Source organism: Corvus cornix, chromosome 15 (assembly GCF_000738735.6).
Source record: "Corvus cornix cornix isolate S_Up_H32 chromosome 15, ASM73873v5, whole genome shotgun sequence".
NCBI classification, from domain to species: Eukaryota; Metazoa; Chordata; class Aves; order Passeriformes; family Corvidae; genus Corvus; species Corvus cornix.
In genome coordinates this window covers 12,469,817-12,489,568 of record NC_046345.1, presented here as the reverse complement: position 1 = coordinate 12,489,568, position 19,752 = coordinate 12,469,817, and the positions used below count along the sequence as shown (strand labels likewise).

Below are 19,752 nucleotides of genomic sequence, written 5' to 3'. Positions count from 1 at the left end.
CCCTGTCTCCATCCCCACACCTCCCCATCCCCGTCTCCCCCATCCCCATCCCCCCAGCCCTTCCCACGATCATCCCAATCCCTCTGATTCCCGGGAATGGGATGGGGGGAGCAGCCAGAGGTGAAGGGGGGGGATGATGCATGGGGGGGGCAGGGGGGTTCTGGGGCAATGGGGGGGTTGGAAATGGGGGGATCTGGGGCAATGGGGATTCCTGGTCTGGAGCAATGGGGGCCAAACCCGGCCAACACTCAGGAATTATTCCGGAGAGACGGAGCCAGGATGATGCTCCCAGACCCTCCACCTGCTCCAGGCACAGCCGTGACCTCCCTGCCTCTGGATACGTGACTTTATTCCCAGCTGGAATCCCCATCCCAGTCCCTCTCAGTGCTGGGAGAGCACAAACCAAACTCCCAATGGCTTTATCTGTGCTCACAGTGGTCGATTCCCCCCGAGTGGGGATATGGCTAAAAAAGCTGAATTTTGCCTTTTTTATTAATCAGGACTTTTAATTTCCAGGCTCATCCCCGTGCTGGGATGTCCCTTTTCCACCTTGTTCCCAAGGCTGGCTGTGAGGGGGGCTCAGAGGGGTGGGAAATGGGGGAAGGGGAAGGGGAAGGGGAAGGGGAAGGGGAAGGGGAAGGGGAAGGGGAAGGGGAAGGAAAGGAAAGGAAAGGAAAGGAAAGGAAAGGAAAGGAAAGGAAAGGAAAGGAAAGGAAAGGAAAGGAAAGGAAAGGAAAGGAAAGGAAAGGAAAGGAAAGGAAAGGAAAGGAAAGGAAAATATAAAATAAATTGCAAGCAGGGAGACCCCACTGGGATAAAAGCACCAGAGCTGCAGGGATTTTGCGTGCTCACCAAACCTCATGCTTCCCAAAAAACCCTTCAGCAGCCTGTGGGACAGCTCCCACGCTTGGAGCTGGCCACGGTCCGAGAGGTGGATGAACATTCCAGACAGCGGGAATGGCACAATGAGTCCATATAAAATTACCTGGTAATGTTTTAATTGACTTCTGCTGGTTTTCTCCATGAGAAAAGGGTTTGGAGCTACTCAGAGTCTCTAAACTGGGTTGATGTTCCCTCAGTGCCAAAGGGGCTCTTCCAGGCACAACATCCTGCCAGGAAGGGAGAGAGAATCCCCTGGCATGGCCACTCCACCCTGGGAAACCAACACCACAGCACCACAGCAGGAGTTTCCCACCAAATCCCCCCAAAACCACCCCACGAGGGTTCATTGCTCCGGCTCGGGGTGAGCTGCTCCACAGGAGCCTTTGGATATCAGCACTGGGATTCCTTGGGTTTTAATATGGCAAAGAACTTCTTCAGCTCCACATGGGGTGGGAGGACCCCTTGGGTTTCAGATCTTTAGGAACACCTGTTTTCATCCTCTCTGGAAGCACATCTCTGTCACCATCACCTCTGTCCCCATCATCCCTGTCCCACCATCTCCATCCAAGAAGGAAATCAGAGCCATCGCAGGGGGATGCTCTCATCAGTTTAACCCTATTAAACAACACCCCCAAAGATTTTCCCTGCTCTGGAGCTCAGGATTTATTAATGATGGGGGAAACGCCTGGAAAAATCCATTTAGGAGGACAAGAGCCTGCCCCAGGCGAAGGCAGATCCAGGGGGAGAGCAGCAGCTCTGGATCCAGGACGTACAGGAAAATCCCAGCTCCCGGCTGTTCCCAGGTGCCTGGGAAGGACCTGGAGGCTCCGAAGGGAAGGGCCATCTGTCACAGCTGTCACGCGCCCAGAGGGACGGCTGGGGCTGCTGACCTCAGCTTCCAGCTCCTGCTCTCCTTTATGGGGCTGCAGGGAAAAAAAATGGGGAAAAAAGGGAAAAAAAACCAACAGGAAAGCAGCTGCCCTCCAGGAGATTTTTGGGGTTTCATAGGACCCAGCCTGGAGCTCTTGATGTTTTCACTTCCCTTGGCAGCAACGAGATTTTTGCAGGGATTTTTTTGCTTGCCCTGCACCTCTACTTCCCAATGGATGGCTTCCCATCCTCGCTCCACCTGCATTTTCCAAGCCAGCACCTCTCACTCCCGCCTGCTTTCCGTTCTCCATCCATGGCATGGGATCGGAGCAGCACCGGAGCATCGCTCCAGCAGCCTGGGCTGATTCTCCTCTCTAAGCCCCTTCTCTAAAGGAGGCTCCGGGGGTTTTCCAGAGGTGCTGGGAAGCAGCAGGGACAGGGATAAAGGTGTTATGTTCTCGCAGCCACCCCCGGAGTTTGCTGCTCCCATCACACTGGGAGGATCCCAGCAGGTCTCCTCTCCTCAAGTGTCCCTGCACCCAAAGGTGCCCCTCTCATCCCAAGGCTTTCCGAGGGCAGGGGCACTGTGCTTGCCCAAAACATTGCTCACAACCTTGATCCAGCAATTCCTGCTGCCCTGATTTCCCCAGGATCACAGGCACCATGGTGAACACCAGCACCGTGCTCTTCCCACAGTCACAGAATCATGGAATGGGTTGGGTTGGAAGGGACCTTAAAGGTCACCTCGTCCCACCCCCTGCCACGCACAGGGACAGGAGGATGGGGCGGGTTTCTCCCTCTCCACTCAGGTGGGATCCCAGTGGGAATATTGTGTCCAGCTCTGGGGTCCCAGCACTGGAGGGACCTGGAGCTGCTGGAGGAGTCCAGAGGAGGCCACGGAGCTGCTCCAAGGGCTGGAGCCCCTCTGCTCTGGAGCCAGGCTGGGAGAGCTGGGGGTGCTCACCTGGAGAGGAGAAGGCTCCAGGGAGAGCTCAGAGCCCCTTGCAGGGCCTAAAGGGGCTCCAGGAGAGCTGGAGAGGGACGGGGGACAAGGCATGGAGGGACAGGACACAGGGAATGGCTTCCCAGTGCCAGAGGGCAGGGCTGGATGGGATCTTGGGAAGGAATTGTTGCCTGGGAGGGTGGGCAGGCCCTGGCACAGGGTGCCCAGAGCAGCTGTGGCTGTCCCATCCCGGGAATTGCCCCATTCGGGGTTGGAAGGGGCCGGGATTTTCCCGATCCAGCGGGACCCGCCCGGACCCCTCAGACCCGCCCCGCCCCGGCGCTCTCGCGCGCTTCGCGGCGCTCTCGCGAGACTTCCCAACATGGCGCCGGCGGGCAGCGCGAACCTGCCGTGGTACGGCCGGGAGCGGGGGGATACCGGGATACCGGGATAAAGCGGCGGGAGCTGCCCCGGGGCTCACCCTCCGCTCCTTTCCTTCCCCGGTGCAGGGTGGAGAAATACCGTCCGCAGGCGCTATCCGAGCTGGTGTCTCACCGGGACATCCTCAGCACCGGTAATTAACATCCCCCTCGCCCCCCGCGGTGACTCCCCCCGCCGGTCCCGAGTGTCCCCCGGCCCCGTTATCCCGTTGTTATCCCGATGTTATCCCGTTGTTATCCCGATGTTATCCCGCTGTTATCCCGCTGTTATCCCGTTAACCCGCAGTGCAGCGCTTCATCAGCGAGGATCGGCTCCCGCATTTGCTCCTCTATGGGCCGCCCGGCACCGGGAAGACATCCACCATCCTGGCCTGTGCCAGGCAGCTGTACCGGGAGCGGGAATTCGGCTCCATGGTGCTGGAGGTGAGCGGGGAGGGGATGGGATGGAGCGGGAAGAGATGGGGTGGGATGGGACAAGATGCGATGGGATGGGGTGGATTGGGATGCAGGGATGCGGATCCACACTGTCTCCTTCCAGCTCAACGCCTCCGATGACCGCGGCATCGACATCGTCCGAGGGCCCATCCTGAGCTTCGCCAGCACCAGGACCATCTTTAAGTACGTGGTGGGGCTGTGCTTCCCAAAGCTCCCTGTCCCTTTGGCACGCTCCTGCCCTGGCACTTGGGTTGGGAAGGGGATTTGGGGGGTCCCGGGGTGGGCAGTGTGCTGGAGCAGGTGGGAAGGTGCCCAGCAAGCAGGGAGGGTGAGGATGTAAGAAGGGCTTCCCAGGAGTCAGGCTGGGAACAAACATCCCAGCTCCCCCCTTCTCCAGCATCAAACCCACCCTTTTTCCTAGGAAAGGCTTCAAGCTCGTCATCCTGGATGAAGCCGACGCCATGACCCAGGATGCTCAGAATGCCCTGAGGAGAGGTGAGGGGCACTGGGAATTCCACACCGCGGGAATCCCACACTGTGGGCAGCCATCAGCCTCATCCAGCCGGCACAGGGTGGGAATCAGGATGAGGCAGCAGCCAAGGATCCTCCTCCCCTCCCTCCTTTTTGCAGTGATCGAGAAGTTCACAGAAAACACCCGGTTTTGCCTCATCTGCAACTACCTCTCCAAGATCATTCCCGCCCTGCAATCCCGCTGCACCCGCTTCCGCTTCGGCCCCCTGACCCCGGAGCTGATGGTGCCGCGGCTCCAGCACGTCATCCAGGAGGAGGGGTGAGCGGGGGATCCCTGCACACCCCTCTGTCCCCATTCCCTGCCCGGGAGGAGCAGCAGGTTGGATTCCCACGGTTCCACTTCCCTCGGCATTGTTTTCCAGGGTGGATGTGACTGAGGACGGGATGAAGGCTCTGGTGACCCTCTCGAGCGGGGACATGCGCAGGGCCCTCAATATCTTGCAGGTGGGAATGTGGCCATCAGCCCCTGGCCAGCTGAGCTGGAGGGGCCTCTTCATCCTCCCTGTTCCCTCCTCTTCCTCAGAGCACCTCCATGGCCTTTGGGAAGGTGACAGAGGAGAACGTTTACACCTGCACGGGGCATCCCCTCAAGTCTGACATCGCCAACATCCTCGACTGGATGCTGAACCAGGATTTTTCCACTGCCTACCGCCGTATCCTTTGCCCTGGGGGTTATTCCCAGCTGGGATAAATCCTGCTCTTTCCCCGGGGTCTCTGTGATCTGTCTGGGGCGGGTGCTGCTCGCTGGGGAGGCCCCTCGGGGTTGCTGCGGAGATGAGGAGCAGGGATCTGGCAGGGAAAAGCCTGGAAGCAAGGCCTTGACTCACTCTCATCCCAGAAATCATGGAGCTGAAGACGCTGAAGGGCCTGGCCCTGCAGGACATCCTCACCGAGATCCATCTCTTCGTGCACAGAGGTGGGCACAGGGTCCGGCTCCCGATGATCCTGGAGAGGCCAAACTTCCCCCTGGCCCTCACCGAGCGTTTCCTTCTCTCCACAGTCGACTTCCCACCCTCCATCCGCATCCAGCTGCTGATCAAGCTGGCAGACATCGAGTAAGTGACGCTCCCCCAGTGTGGCGACACTGGGGTGGCTCCTGGTGGCCGCTGGGCACCGCTGGCACACAGCCCACGGCTTTGGGGGGCACCCACAGTGGTGGAAAGGCCTACAGCTTCCCTTGGCCCCCTCTCCAGGTACCGCTTGGCTGCTGGCACCAGCGAGAAGATCCAGCTGAGCTCCCTCATCGCCGCCTTCCAGGTCACCAGGGACCTGGTGGTGGCCGAAGCCTGAGTCCTGCCAGGTGGATCTGCTGCTGGATTTGGGAAGGACCATCGGCCCCGTGCCTGGAGCTGCTCCCTGCAGCCTCCCAGTCCCTTTATGGAAGCCTTGAGCCCACAGCCAGGGCACAAGAGTTGGGTAACGTTATTCCCAAGCTCCTTGGGGAAATACAGGTGCCTCCAAAGCCCAGCAGGTCACACTGGTCTTTGCTTTTCCCTCCTGGAGGGAGGTGGGGGGTTAGGGAAGCACCAGCTTTCTGTGTTCAGCCGTTCCCAAGGGAAAAACAACATCCTGGGGATGTTTGGAGGAGAATTCCCTCCACAGAGCCTGCCAGCACACAAGGAATGTGCTGTTGCTCCAGCCACCAGCTAAGCTGGAGAAAGGGGACAAACAAAACACTGCTGCATGCTCAGCATGTCTGGGAATTGGGCTGATCGAGTGCCGCGCTCCAGCACGGAGAGAAAACAACAGGAATGGGAGCAGGGCGTGGACTGAAGCCACCTTTTTGCACAGATGGACACCTCTGCCACCCCTCCCTGGCAGCCAGGGCAGTGCCAGGCACTCCCAGGTCACCTGAGCGAGCCGGGAGGGAAATCATGAGGAATCAATTTTTGTTTATTGACACCCGCTCGGGCTTGTCCCGCTCCTGCCCACGCCAGGAGAGCAGCAGAGCCTGCGCTCCACCGGGATGGAGGGGCATTCCCAGGTGGGTGTTTTGAGGGGGGTTTAGCCCCATATTTGTGCAGGTGACAACAGCTCTGCTCCCACAGCAGCTGCCCCACCGTCATCCCACACCATTGCACTCGGAAGCAGAAGCACCTGACCCAACCCCAGCAGGCAGCAGGGGACAGGGGGACCTGTGTCCCACCCGTGTCCCCTGCAGGGCCACTGCAGCTCTGCCCCTCGCCCTCTGCGTGGGATTTTGCTGGGTTTTTGTATTATGACACCAAAAAAAGCCCTCCACAGCCCCAAAACCACGGGAGCAGCAGCGCTCCTGGCTCATGGCTCGACGTTCCTGCAGAACCAGCAGCCCGGGCTGAGCCCTGGGGCTCACCTCCATGCCTCTGCTCCCCCTGCTGCCTTAAAAAGTCCGGTAAGTGAGGAATTCCTTCAGCTTCCTGGGAATGGGCAGCGCCAGCACCTGGTAGGTCGTGAGGAAGGTGCGCAGGGCTTTGCGACACAAGTGCTTGAGCGATGAGAGGACCCTCGGCGCTGTCCAGAACTGGACGTGGCCGTCCCTGGTCCTGCAATGGGATCCAAACAACCCTGAGCACAGGGCAGAAGGACACAAGGAGTTCCAATTGCCCCCCAAATATTCCCAAGCTTGCTGCAAGCATGCAGCCCAGGAAAACCATCAGGCGCCCCCAGGGAAGCCCAGAATTTGCTGAGCTGCAGGAGGAGGGAGCAGCCCCGTGTTTCTCCGCCCTCTTCTGGTGTTTACTCACCCTGTGGCAATGAATCCTCCATGTGGGAAGTACATGCAGCACAGACCGTTGGTCATGGGGGCAAAGGCCACTGGAGACCGAAGCTCCAAGGCCCAGATCCTCAGGAGCCTGTGGAGAAAGGGAGAGGACACGATGCGGTGCCTGCTGCCAAAATGAAGCCTCTGGGATCACCTGAAGACACACAAACTGGGGAAGGATTTGCTTCCCATGGGAGTGTCCCAGGCAGGACTGTCCCCTGCAGAGAGTGACATGCTGAGGGTGGCACAGCACCCAGGAGGACAGGAACCTCAGCTCAGGGTGGCAGGGCCCTGACCTTGCTACCCCTTGTCACAGCCAAGCCATGGTGTCCCAGCGGGCCTGACCTTTCCACTTATTCCAGGAATTGCTGGGGACCTGGTGCATTTATTCCCCACTTCCTGAGCTCCTCGTTCATTTTGGTCTCCTGCTGGGCCCCTCTCTGGGTCCCCACAGGAGTTCACTCACCTGTCGTCCGCCACCGTGGCCAGGTAGAGCCCCTCGGGGGAGAAGCAGACGGAGCGCAGGGAGCTGGTGTGGATTTCACTGCTGGAATCCAGCGTGGAGTGCAATGGGACATGGCTGTGGGTGGGGACAACATCCCAGCGTCAGCTCTGGGCTGCCACCAGCACCTTCCCCAGCCGGGGCTGGCAGAGCAGTCAGACTTGGCAAGCCAGACCCCCATGCCACCCTTGGCAGCAGGGGAGAGGTGGTGGCTGTGCCCAGCGAGAAGGGAAAGCCACATCCAGCCCTAAAAGGCTCCCTGGCATTGCTGTGTCCCCTCCCAGGTCCGTACCGCAGCGTCCTGAGCTGCTCGCCGGTGTAGGGGTCCCACATGATGACGCAGGCGTCGTAGGAAGCGGTGACAAGGAGCGCAGAGTCCGGGGAGAAGTCACAGGACACCACACTGCTCTGGTGGCCCTCCAGCCTCCGGATGAGGGTGTAGGATCTCATGCTCCACAGCAGTGCCTGCAGGATATGGGATCAGGCTGGGAGCATCCCAAGGTTTAAACCACACGGGCCCTGCTCCCAGCTGCCAGCTCCTGAGGAGCCAGGGCAGGATGGCCTGGCCCCTTCTCCCAGGGGGGTTTCTGGGGGCACAGAGGGCTGGATTTGGCAGGCACAGGGATGGCTCCCATCCTGCAGGACTCACCGATTTCTCGCCAGCGGCGGAGCAGAGCATGCTGCAGTCTGGGGAGATGGAGCAGCAATAGACCCACTGCACGTGGCCTGACAGCACCTGGACCTGCCGCCCTGGGGACAGCAGAAATGTGTCACCAGAGGGGAGCAGGACTCCTTGGCTTTGCTTTCCCTCCCTTTCCCCAGTGGGAATTCACACTGTGCTGGGGATTCCCTGGGTAAATCCCAAGGCAATGCCCTCCTGCACCTCCCAGGTTACACTCTGCTGGCCCCTTCTGCCTCAAATACTGTCCCCAAAGGTCCTCTCCCAACAAGGTGGGTTTCTCCTCCTTCCCTGACCCAGCACAGGGATATCCCTGCATGTTCCTACCGTCCCTGCTCAGGTCCCACACACGCAAAGTCTTGTCCCGCGAGGCCGACACGAGGATGGGGCTTCCATTGGGAGCAAAGCTCAGATCCCTGACAACATCCTGGTGTCCCAAGAGGCTGAAGAGGAGGTGCCCTGAGGAGAGGAGCCATGCTCAGTGCCATCCCTCCATTGGGATTGAGGCAGTGCCCCTCATGCAGCCCTGCTTGGGACAGGGCAGGTATTGGGGAAGGAGGGAGATGGGATCTCCTTCCACAGGGGAACAAGGGACAGCCAGCCTGAAGCCAGGACAGCGAGGGCTGCTCACCTGTCTGCACCTCCCACACCTTGATCTGCCCGTCGTTGAGCCCGGTGGCCAGGACCAGGCAGGGAAGCCCCACAGTACAGGCAGGATCCGTGTCCCCATCCTCAGCTGCTGGCCAGGCGCTGAAGGCCAGGCCCCACACGATCTGCCCACACTCCAGAGTCTTCTCCTTGGCTGCCCCACGGCTCCTGGTCTCCGCTTTGCCGCCCCGGCTCTTGCGCTCCGAGGTTTTGCAGCTGCTGGAGGGAGGCAGGGATGGGTGGAACGTTCACGCCGGGATCCCCCGCCTCAGCTTTGTGCACCCATCTTCACCCCACACTGAGCAAGCCCCAGGATCAGTCCAGGCTGGGAAATGGATGGATGGAGAGCAGCCTTGGGGAAAAGAACTTTGGTGCTGGTGAGTGAGGGCTGGCCATGCCTGAAACCACCATGTCCTGGGCTGATCCTTCAGTGTGGGCAGCAGCGGAGGGGGAATTCTGCCCCTCTGCCCCACTCAGGTGAGACCCCACCTGCAGAGCTGCCCCAGCCCTGAGGTCCCCAACATCAGAAGGACCTGGAGCTGCTGGAGTGAGACCAGAGGAGGAGATGCTCCAGGGCTGGAGCCCCTCTGCTCTGGAGCCAGGCTGGGAGAGCTGGGGGTGTTAACCTGGAGAAGGCTCCAGGGAGAGCTCAGAGCCCCTGGCAGGGGCTCCAGGAGAGCTGGAGAGGGACTGGGGACAAGGCATGGAGGGACAGGACACAGGGAATGGCTTCCCAGTGCCAGAGGGCAGGGCTGGATGGGATATTGGGAAGGAATTGTTGCCTGGGAGGGTGGGCAGGCCCTGGCACAGGGTGCCCAGAGAAGCTGCCCGTGGAAGTATCCAAGGCCAGGTTGGACGGGGCTTGGAGCAGCCTGGGATAGTGGAAGGCGTCCCTGCCGATGGCAGGGGGTGGAACTGGCTGAGCTTTAGGGTCCCTTCTCAACCCAACCCATTCCATGACTCCGCACTCACAGTTCGGCCTCCCCCAGGGGCCACGGGATCAGCTTGACCACGCAGTGTCCCTGGGACCAGGCGAACCAGGCCCCGTCAGGGGAGAAGGCGACGCTCCAGGTCTCGCAGCTGGATTTCCAATCGTAGCGTTGGGGCCGGCCCGGCTTCAGCTCCGCCAGCAGCACCGGCTCCTCTGCGGCGGGACGGCCACGTTAGCCCCAGAGCCCCCAAAACCCCCGTCACCCCTCATATGCCGAGCCCCCCCTGTGTCCCCGCCCGGCTCCCGCTCACCTTCGCTCGGCTTCATGGCGGCCCCGCCGCCCGCTCGGCCCCGCCGGGCCCGCCCGGCCCAGGGCGGCGGCGGCGGCGGCGGCGGAAGCGGCGGCGCGGGGAGGGGACCCGGAGCCGCCTCCTCCGGCCCGCCGCCAACGGCACCGCCCCGCGACAGGGGAGCGCCGGGGAGCGCCGGGGAAGCGCCGGGATGGGGCGGGAGGGGGACGGGGAACAGCTCCCCTGAGGGAGAAAGGGCGGGAACGGGGCCTCCCCCCGCCCGCCGGGCCCGGGGACAGTGACCCCCTCAGGGACCCCGCACCCACCCGGGGACACTGCCGGCAGTGACCCCCTCAGGGACCCCGCACCCACACGGGGACACCCCCCGGCAGTGACCCCTGTCCCCAGCACCCACAGGGTGACATCCCCCGGCAGTGACCCCCGTCCCCAGCACCCACAGGGTGACATCCCCCAGCACTGACCCCCTCAGGGACCCAGCACCCACACGGGGACACTGCTGGCAGTGACCCCCATCCCCAGGACCCACAGGGTGACACCCCCCGGCAGTGACACCCCCAGGACCCAGCACCCACTGGATGACACCCCCCGCCCCCGTTCAGCAGTCCCCACAGGACCAGCACCCCCACATTCAGCGCCCCCAGCAGCCCCCAAGGATCTCATTGAGCCCCCCATTAGTAGCACCCCAATGACCCCGTGCCCCCACATCGTCCCCGCTAAGAATCAGCACCCCAACATCAGCCCCCCCCTCTGAGCCCCTTCAGCACCCACTGGGTGATGCCCACCCTGGCAATGCCCCCCGTGAGTCACGGCAGGAGACATCTGGGCACCCCCCTCCCGCACCCCAAATTCCGCACCCTCCAGCCCCCCATGTCCCCACTGTGCCTCACCAGGGCAGGGATGCCCCCCCTCGCCCCCCGGTGCCCTCCGTCCCCATGCCTCGGGCTCCCTGGTGCAGCGAGGCCGGGGTGCAGGGAGCAGTAGGATTGGGGTGCTGCACCCACAGACACCCCAAGACCTGCCGGAGTCCCCCCAGTTGGGCTCAGCGTGTCCCCTCTGAGGGCTGGGGTCACCCGGAGGGGGAGAGATCCCTTGGGGGTCCTGGGGGTCCCATGCACCTCCTTCCTCCCCCTATCCCCAAGTCCAGTGTTCACCCATTCCCCCCTTATTTTGGCACTTTGGGGTCCAGACCGAGCCCCCCACCCCTTGTGCCCCTCAGCTCTGACATGGCAGAAGCCCCCCACCACCCCAGGTGCCACCGCTCTGCCGTGACCCCGTGCCTCAGTTTCCCCACCTCTAGCACGGGGGGTGGCTTTGCTCGCTGGTCACCGGCCCGCGACGGGACCCCCACGGTGGGCACAGTGCCACCTCACCCACGCTCGCCCTGTGCCCGCCGGGGCTTTCGGGCGCAGGTGGGAGCGAAGCGGCGACAAAACCAACCTGAATAGGGAAGAGGAAGAAGCGACGGCGAGAAGCGGCGGAGGCGGAGGCCGGCGCTGGCAGCCCCGCCGGCGCTTTGGGGGGGGTCAGGGCACCCCCGGGCACCCATCGCAGCCCCCCAGGTGCCCACCCCCAAGTTTGAAGTTCGCCGGCATGGCCAAAACCACTTCGCTGCGCTGCCGGGTGCTGGAGGGGAAGGACCTGCCGGCCAAGGACGTGTGAGTGACTTGGGGGGCTCAGGGCCCCCCTGTTTCCCCCAAACCCACCCCGGGAGATGTGGCGGGGAGGGGGTGCTGCGTGCTCTTCTCCCTCTGGGTGCTCTGCTCTCCGCACAGTTTTGGGGGTCCCTGCTTGCACCCATTGCCCCACAGTGGGGGTCTGGAGGGCGCGGGCATTGCCAGCCCCCCCCCCAGAGGCGTATGAGCCCCCCAGCCCCTTTAGTATCTCTTTCGTGCCCCCCAGCAGGGTGGGCACAGAGGATGCCCCCAAGCCTGGGGGTGACACTGGGGGGGGAGGGGGGGGAGGGGGGCATAGCCCCTGCACCCCCACCCCTGCTGGGCATCTGCACCCTTTGGGGGGTGGGGTGGTGAGCGGGGGGGTGCGGGGAGACCCCCGCCTGCTCCTGCCCCGGGGATACGGCTCGGCAGAGCTGGCAGTCCCGGGCACCTGCGGATGTGCCAGCTTGGCACCGCCGGCCGCTCCCAGGGCCGGGCAGCTGGGAACGGTGCCGTGTCCCTGCCTCAGTTTCCCCACCGGGGGGGGTCACGGCGCCGTGCTGGGTATCCCACTGCGGGGGTCTGGTTATCTGCACAACGATGGGGTGCCCAGTACCATTCCCAGCACCCCAAACCCAGCTTGGGGCTATAATGGGGCTGTGGAGAGGGTGAGCGGCTCCCGCTTCCCGTCCCGTGGCAGGGACAGAGACTGAGGTCACCTCCCTCATCTGTCTCGGGGTCCCAATCCTTGTGGAAGCACCGCCTGGGGATTTGGGGCGCCAGCAGCACCCCAGGGCCGGCACCCTTAGGTGCTGGTCCAGCTGCCAGAAACCAGCAGGAAGGGGCTTTGCAGGGACCGTGTGGATGATCCCTGGATCCATCCCTCATCCCTCCATCCTGTGCTCCCTGAAGAAGGGGACAGGCCGGTGTCACCCTGGCACCGAGGGTTGTCACAGAGACTCGGGCTGGGCTGTGCTGCGGGACAGGCACCGGTACCCGCGGGTGGGTGGCGCAGGGACACAGGGCGGGGTCTTGGGGTGACCCACAGCAGGTCCCTCAGCTCAAGGAGGGCCGGGAAAAGAGGATGTCCCCATCCCAGTGTCAGCTGCAGGGCCAGGCTGAGACCGGGCAACTCATCTCACCCCCGGGCTGGTGTTTCACTGCTGGGGTTTGAGGCCGTGCCAAGATGGGTGGGACCCACGAGTGGGGGCTGACCGTGGGCACCCCCATGCCCTGCCCAGGTCCGGCTCCAGCGATCCCTACTGCGTGGTCAAGGTGGACAACGAGGTGGTGGCCAGGTACGGGGACACTGCCACACGCTGGGAGGGGACACGCAGGGATGGGGGATCTTCCCTGGGGGCGCGGCCACCTCTGCCATCCCGGCAGGACGGCCACGGTGTGGAAGAGCCTGAACCCTTTTTGGGGCGAAGAATACACCCTGCTCTTGCCCCATGGGTTCCACAGCCTCGCCGTCTATGTGCTGGATGAAGACACCATCGGGTAGGGGGATAACAGGGGCACGGGTGGGCACTGGGGGGGTGGCATGTCCCCACCAGTGTCCTGCTGTGTCTGTTCCCTCACAGGCAGGACGATGTCATCGGCAAGGTCTCGCTCAGCCACCAGCAGATCTCGGCCGAGCCACGGGGTGAGTGGGGGCCATGGCGGGGTGGGGGACAGCGGGACCCGCCCTGGCACTATGGGGTGCCCACGCTGTCCCCCTCGGCAGGCATGGACGGCTGGCTCAGCCTGGCACCTGTGAACCCCGACCAGGAGGTGCAGGGTGAGATCCACCTGGAGCTGTGAGTCCCCGAGCGGGGCCACCCACGGGTGCTGCGCTGCCACCTCATCCAGGCCAGGTTGTGGGGCTGGCACAGGTTGTGGGGCTGGCAGCTCCGGGGGGCTGCGACCACCATGGGGCCCTATTTTTGGCAGGAGGGAGGAGAGGAGGGGATGGGGACAGAGGTGGCACGGGACTTGTCCTCCCCTTTCCACACTGGGAAGGGTCCTCGCTGCACCAGGCTGGGGACATCAGTGATGCCAACCCACGTGTGACGATGCCATGGGGGCTCAGTGGGAAATGCGCTGCCATCCCTGCTTGGGGACAGGGGGACAAAAGCGCTGTAGAGTGCCTGGAGTTGCTCCCCAGCCCAGTAGTCGGCTCTCACACCAGGTTTTTGCCTTTTGGTTTCAAAATTTGGGGAAACTGAGGCACGGTCCAGGCTGCCCATCTGGGTTTGGGGGGTGTACGTGTGTGTACACGTGTGTGTGCACGCGTGTGAGCGTGCACAGGGACACACGCACGGTGACACGCACGGTGACACACACAGTGACACACACGCAGCTGACAGATGGAGCAGGCAGCAGAGGCAGCATCCCGCTGCCATGGCAACCAAAGCGGCTACCAAGGCAACAGGATGGCCATGGGGACAGGGTGGCCATGGGGACAGCCAGGAGGGACAGCAGCACCCCCCACGAGGGGCTGGAGGAGGAAGGCCTCCTCTGGAAATGGGGGCACGATCCCCCCAGCATCCCCTGGCACCCGCTGGCTGCCCCCCATGCCCAGGAGAGCTGGGACAAAGGGGGGACATGGGGGTGCCGGGACCCTGATGGTGAGGACAAACCTACCGTGCCCCCACTGACCCCCATGTCCCCACAGGGACCTGGCCCCCCGGGACCCCTCGGGCACCTCGGACCCCTTTGCCCGGGTGTCGTGCTGCGGGCACACGTTGGAGACAGCCGTGAGTCAGTGCTGGGTGCTGGGTGTGGGACCCGGGGCTGGGGCACCCCGTGGAGGCTCAGGCACCCTCAGGTGCCTCGTCCCCTGGGCCACCAGTCCCTGTGCCCAGCAGGTGATTAAGAAAACCCGCTTCCCACACTGGGATGAGGTGCTGGAGTTGGAGCTGCCGGAGCAGGAGCTGGGAGAGGCTGTGCTGAGCGTGGAGGTTTGGGACTGGGACATTGTGGGCAAGAACGACTTCCTGGGAAGGGTGAGGACCTCAGGGCACACTGGAACGGGGCAGGGTCCCGGGGGCACCTCTGCACCTCCGTGTGTGGGGTCTGGGTGACCCCAGGTCAGGACCCACTGGGATGGGGGCAGTGCCACATGCAGACCCTGCGTGTCCTGGGCTGTCCCCCAATGGTCTGGCAACCCCACCCAGACCCTGCCTCTGTCCCCAGGTCGAGTTCCCCTTGGACACCCTCTGCCCAGGCCCCACCAGGGGCTGGTTCCAGCTCCCGCCCTTCCCCAGCACCACCAAGGACCACGGGTGAGTGCAGGCAGTGGGGACGGGTGGTTGTGACCAGGGCAGAACAAGGTGGCCCCACAGAGGGCACAGGACCCATGTGAGCCCCCGGTGTCATTGCAGGGGACAGCTGGGTGCCCTGAGGCTGGCAGTGAGGCTGGTGTAGGACACGGTCCTGCCCCCCCACCACTACCAGCCCCTCATCCAGCTCCTCACTGAGCCCATCCTCTGCCCGGGCCAGGTGGGTGCTGGGGCTGGGAGGAACCACCCCAGTGTGGAGGCCTCGCTGTGCCCACCCCGCCCTCCCCACAGCCCCCGGAGGGCACAGCCCTGGCTGTTCTGGAGGAGGTGACCTCAGGGGAGAGCCGGCAGGACGTGGCTACCAAGCTGGTGAAGATCTTCTTGGGGCAGGGGCTGACTGTGCCCCTCCTGGACTATCTCACCACCCACGAGCTGGCCAGGACCAGTAAGTGCCAGGGCCACCCCACCAGTAAGTGCCAGGACCACCCCAAGAAACGCCACGGCAGGGTCCCTCCAGACCCCCATAGAGAAAGAATGAGGCCACCAAGGGGGAGGCAGGAAAGGTGCCAGCTGTCCCTGGGGTTGAGCACACCAAGGACAGCTGGCACGTCACCCTGTGCTTGCCTTGCCACAGCCTCTGTGCTCTTCCAGCCGATCCCAACACCCTCCTCCGCTCCAACTCGCTGGCCTCCAAAACCATGGAGCAGTTCATGAAGGTGAGCACAGGAAGGGACACCTCCATGATGTCCCATGTCCCCTCCATGATCTGGGGACCAGGGCAGTGCCTTCCCACCCCTTGCAGGTGGTGGGGCTGCCCTACCTGCACGAGGTCCTGAAGCCGGTGGTGAACCGCATCTTTGAGGAGAAGAAGTATGTGGAGCTGGACCCTGGCAAGATGGAGCTGAGCTGGGGCAGGTGGGCACATGGTAGCTGGCATGTCCCCCTGTCTCCTGCAGGAAGGGTCCCTCATTGCTGCATGAGTCACTTTTGGCCAACTCAGGGCCCCCATTCGTCCTGACCTGGCAGCGTCCCTGCAGGAGGATCTCCTTCAAGGGGTCCCTGCCAGAGGCGCAGGTGCGGGACAGCAGCCTGGAGCTGCTGAAGGGCTACCTGGCGGACATCGTCGATGCCATCGTGGGCTCAGTGGACAAGTGTCCCCTCCCCATGAGGGTGGCCTTCAAGCAGCTCCGCAGGCGGGTGGAGGAGCGGTTCCCCTTGGCGCAGCACGAGGTGGGGCCCACGGTGAGGCTGGGGATCTGCACAACCCCAAGACCACTGCCCTAAACTCTGAGCTGTCCCTGTCCCCATCCCTGTCCCTGTCCCCATGCAGGAGGTCCGGTACTTCTCCATCAGTGGGTTTCTCTTCCTTCGCTTCTTCGCCCCCGCTGTCCTCACCCCGAAGCTCTTCAGGCTCTGGGAGCAGCACGCGGAGCCCCGCGTCGGCCGCACGCTCCTGCTGCTCGCCAAGGTGTGGGACAGGATGGGGACAGCAGGGAGTGGTGGGGACCCTGGGGACAGCAGGGAGTGGTGGGGACCCTGGGGAGGGATGGGGACAGCAGGGAGGGATGGGGACCTTGGGGAGGGATGGGGACACCGGGGAGGGATGGGGACCTTGGGGAGGGATGGGGACAGCAGGGAGGGATGGGGACCTTGGGGACGGATGGGGACACAGAGGAGGGGTGGGAAACCCAGGGAGGAATAGAAATCCTTGGAGGTGGTTGAGGAGCCCAGGGAGGGATGGGGACCCTTGGGGAGAGTGGGGGACCTGGAGAGGAATGGGGACACCAGGGAGGGATGGGGACCACTGGGAGAGACAAGGGGTGTGGGGAGGGATAGGGAGCCTAGAGAGGATTTGGGACTTCAGAGAGAAACCCCAGAAAGGCCAGAGACTTTGGGGAGGGGCGCAGACCCTGTGGAGAGATGGGAACCCACAAGGAATGGGGAGGCCGGAAAGGGATGGGGACCCCAGAAAGGCGAGGATGCCCTGGGGAGGGATGGGATCCAAGGCAGGAGGGCTGAGGACCCCAGAGAATGATGGTGACCCCAAGGACGTCAGAGCCATTCCTACCCCCATGCCACACACCACAGGCTGGCTCCTTCCTGTGCCGCTTGTAGCCAGCCCTGCCCGTCCCCAGGCCGTGCCACCACAAGCTGGGCACAGCACCAGGGCACCCTTCCAGCTGCTCCGTTTTCCTTTTGTCACCCCCATCCCTGAGCCCTCGGGGTCCAGACGAGCAGCTGGGGGGGTCCAGGGGGTCACACCAGAGGGGACACAGCAGCGTGACCCCTTCCCTGCATGGGACAGGCGCTGCAGAGCATCGGGAACCTTGGGCTGCAGCTGGGGCAGGGCAAGGAGCCGTGGATGGCCTCGCTGAATGCCATCCTCCTGCCCAGTGTCACCCGTGTCCGGGCCTTCCTGGATGCCCTGGTCACCGTGGAGAGCCCCGAGGGTGAGCGGGCACAGCAGGCAGGGAGGGGACATTGCTGCTGCCGGGTCAGTGGCATCACCCCGGTGCTGCCAGGAGCATCCTTGGGCTGTGGGAGGTGGTGGCACTTGGGGTGACACCGCTGCCTCCCTGCCACGGCCGCAGTGGGCGAGGTGCCGATGCCACAGGGACACTGCCAGCCCCCGGCCACCATCAAGGAGGGTCCCCTGCACACCTGCCCCGGAGCGGGGGGTGGCACTGCTGCCCCGCTTCGCCTTCAAGAAGAGGCACTTCAGGCTCAGCACCCAGGCCCTGGCCTGTGCCAGGGCCCCCCAGGGGCAGGTGGGTGCTGCCCGGGACCCCCAACCCTGTGCCAAGGGGTGGGGGGGGAAAGATGTGGGCACAAGTTTTGGGGTGTTTTGGGGTATCCAGATGAGTTGCTCCATCCCAGTGGGGGGAGTGGGGGGATATGGACATGGGCACATCTTTCAGGGCGTTTTGGAGTTCCCCAGGTGTTCCATGGATGTGGGTAATGGATATGGACATGGGCACATCTTTTGGGGTGTTTTGGGGTATCCAGGTGTTCCATGGATGTGGGTAATGGATATGGACATGGGCACATCTTTTGGGGTGTTTTGGAGTTCCCCAGGTGTTCCATGGATGTGGGTAATGGATATGGACATGGGCACATCTTTCGGGGTGTTTTGGGGTATCCAGGTGTTCCATGGATGTGGGTAATGGATATGGACATGGGCACATCTTTTGGGGTGTTTTGGAGTTCCCCAGGTGTTCCATGGATGTGGGTAATGGATATGGACATGGGCACATCTTTCGGGGTGTTTTGGGGTATCCAGGTGTGCTGTTCCATCCCAGTGGAAAAGGCAGGGGATATGGATGTGGGTGCAGATGTTTTGGGGTGTTTGGGGCTCCCCAGGTGTTCCATGGATACTGGTAATGGATATGGACACAGGCCCATATTTTGGGGTGTTTTGGGGTATCCAGGTGCGCTGCTCCATCCCAGTGGTGTGAGTGAGGAATATGGACATGGGTCACGTTTTGGGGTGTTTAGGGGTCCCCAGGTGCACCGGCCCATCCTGGTGGATTGAATGGGGGACACGGATATGGGTGCACATATTTTGGGGTGTTTTGGGATCCCCAGGTCCTCAGCTCCGTCCCGATGGAGCAGGTGGGGGACATGGAGGTGGGCTCGTGTGTCAGGGTGTTTGGGGGGTTCATTCCCATGTGCTTGGCTCCATCTCAGCGGAGTGAGTGGGGAATATGGACGTGGGCTCATGTTTTGGGGTGTTTGGGGGTCCCCAGGTGCTCAGCTCCATCCCGGTGGAGCAGATCCGGGCCGTGGAGCAGGTGGACGAGGGCACCTTCCAGCACCCGCACGTCCTGCAGGTGGTGGCACAGGGTGACACCGGGGAGCTCCACACCACCTACCTCCAGTGCAAGGTGGGTCACCCCACTCTGCCCCAGCACCCCAAAAACCCCAGGAACCCCCCAGGAGCCTCCCAAGAACCCCCCAGAACCCCAGGCCCCCTCCCCAGCACCCAGGCATAGGCACCCCCATGGGACAATGGGAATGGTCCCAAATCCAGCTGTACCCAGGCACCCGCTGTACTGGGAGCACTGGGAGTACTGAGGCCAAGGGGGTAACTGGGTATACTGGGGAAGTTGGGGTGTCCTACCCTGGCTGCACTGGGGTCACTGGGGTGCCAGCCCTGGCTGTGCTGGGATCAGTAGTGGTTTCTGGCTGTACTGGGATTACTGGGGTCCTGTACTGGGGTCATTGGGGTACCCTGGCTCCTGCAGCACCACCTCCCCTTCACTTCCCACTGGGCAGCTTTGTCATCAAACTATCACTCCTGTCCCCCAGCCCCGGTGCCCACCCCTCCCTCCTCCCTCCCCCGCCCTGGCAGTGCCCAGCCTCGGGGCTGCCCCCGTCCCTGCTGTCCCTCAGAGCGCCCCGGAGCTGTGGCAGTGGCTGTGGGCCCTGCACCAGGCCACCAGCGCCAACCGGGACACGCTGCCCACGTGCCACCCCGGCACCTTCCACGCCGGCCGCTGGACCTGCTGCCTGCAGCGCACCTGTGCTGGTAGGACTGGGGGTCCCCTGGGCTTGGGGCGCCCGGGATGGGGGTGTCGGTGTCCCTGAGTCCCCACTGCTGTCGTTGGCAGCGCCCGGGTGCAGCCGCACCCACGGCACAGTGCTGCTGGCGGAGTGGAGCGACCTTGGCGACCCCGCGGTGGCAGCACAGAGCCTCTACGGGCACCTGCGGTGAGCCCGGGGGACAGGGGGGGCCCGGGGGTCCCTTGGGTGCTGGTGGGCACGGGAGGAGCCTGCTGAGGGTCCCTGTCCCACAGAGTGGTGGGGATTTGGGATCCTGAGGGCAAATATGGGGGTCCTGAGGGTCCTTTAGGGAGTAGTGGACAGGGTGGGAGTGTCCTGAGGGTCCCTCTCCCCAAGGACAGTGGGAGCTGGGGGTCCGGAGG

The 19,752-nt window shown here is 63.3% G+C and overlaps 3 protein-coding genes across 5 annotated transcripts; 2 read left to right on the top strand and 1 right to left on the bottom strand.

The window, feature by feature from the left end:
- Positions 1 to 3,016: 3,016 nt before the first annotated feature.
- On the top strand, positions 3,017 to 5,569 carry RFC5 (replication factor C subunit 5). Of its 2 annotated transcripts, XM_039561044.1 has the most exons (11): positions 3,019 to 3,109; positions 3,205 to 3,269; positions 3,422 to 3,558; positions 3,674 to 3,753; positions 3,992 to 4,065; positions 4,201 to 4,360; positions 4,464 to 4,545; positions 4,625 to 4,754; positions 4,940 to 5,017; positions 5,102 to 5,156; positions 5,295 to 5,569. In XM_039561044.1, the coding sequence occupies exons 1-11, from the start codon at positions 3,078 to 3,080 to the stop codon at positions 5,389 to 5,391; spliced, it is 990 nt and encodes a 329-aa protein (XP_039416978.1). In that variant the 5' UTR covers positions 3,019 to 3,077; the 3' UTR covers positions 5,392 to 5,569. The 2 variants fall into 2 exon arrangements, with proteins under 2 accessions (XP_039416977.1, XP_039416978.1); XM_039561043.1 differs by having other exon boundaries at positions 3,017 to 3,109; positions 4,940 to 5,156.
- A 404-nt stretch (positions 5,570 to 5,973) lies between these two features.
- Positions 5,974 to 9,989, bottom strand: WSB2 (WD repeat and SOCS box containing 2). Of its 2 annotated transcripts, none has more exons than XM_039561041.1 (9): positions 9,913 to 9,989; positions 9,643 to 9,814; positions 8,654 to 8,889; positions 8,350 to 8,481; positions 7,993 to 8,093; positions 7,636 to 7,808; positions 7,308 to 7,421; positions 6,825 to 6,932; positions 5,974 to 6,623 (listed from the first exon to the last, which is right to left on the bottom strand). In XM_039561041.1, the coding sequence occupies exons 1-9, from the start codon at positions 9,926 to 9,928 to the stop codon at positions 6,461 to 6,463; spliced, it is 1,215 nt and encodes a 404-aa protein (XP_039416975.1). In that variant the 5' UTR covers positions 9,929 to 9,989; the 3' UTR covers positions 5,974 to 6,460. The 2 variants fall into 2 exon arrangements, with proteins under 2 accessions (XP_039416975.1, XP_039416976.1); XM_039561042.1 differs by having other exon boundaries at positions 8,654 to 8,886.
- A 1,184-nt stretch (positions 9,990 to 11,173) lies between these two features.
- On the top strand, positions 11,174 to 19,541 carry RASAL1 (RAS protein activator like 1). The gene is given in 20 exon segments (XM_039561347.1): positions 11,174 to 11,567; positions 12,806 to 12,862; positions 12,951 to 13,064; positions 13,148 to 13,209; positions 13,291 to 13,420; positions 14,221 to 14,302; positions 14,414 to 14,551; positions 14,742 to 14,830; positions 14,930 to 15,047; positions 15,119 to 15,272; positions 15,479 to 15,543; positions 15,630 to 15,742; positions 15,865 to 16,057; positions 16,158 to 16,295; positions 17,133 to 17,277; positions 17,419 to 17,486; positions 17,488 to 17,595; positions 18,574 to 18,711; positions 19,220 to 19,355; positions 19,438 to 19,541. Coding segments are annotated over 20 exon segments (2,217 nt in total). The 5' UTR covers positions 11,174 to 11,502.
- Positions 19,542 to 19,752: the final 211 nt, after the last annotated feature.

What these genes read in the sequence shown, in the direction of transcription:
- WSB2 (XM_039561041.1), bottom strand. An exon ending in CCCCTGGGGGAGGCCGAACT is followed by an intron (nt 8,890 to 9,642) that starts GTGAGTGCGGAG and finishes GCCTCCCTCCAG; the next exon opens with CAGCTGCAAAACCTCGGAGC. An exon ending in GCCACGGTGGCGGACGACAG is followed by an intron (nt 6,933 to 7,307) that starts GTGAGTGAACTC and finishes CTTTCTCCACAG; the next exon opens with GCTCCTGAGGATCTGGGCCT.
- RFC5 (XM_039561043.1), top strand. Translation starts at nt 3,078, where the DNA reads ATGGCGCCGGCGGGCAGCGCGAACCTGCCGTG. An exon ending in AGCACCAGGACCATCTTTAA is followed by an intron (nt 3,754 to 3,991) that starts GTACGTGGTGGG and finishes CCTTTTTCCTAG; the next exon opens with GAAAGGCTTCAAGCTCGTCA. An exon ending in GGGCCCTCAATATCTTGCAG is followed by an intron (nt 4,546 to 4,624) that starts GTGGGAATGTGG and finishes CCTCTTCCTCAG; the next exon opens with AGCACCTCCATGGCCTTTGG.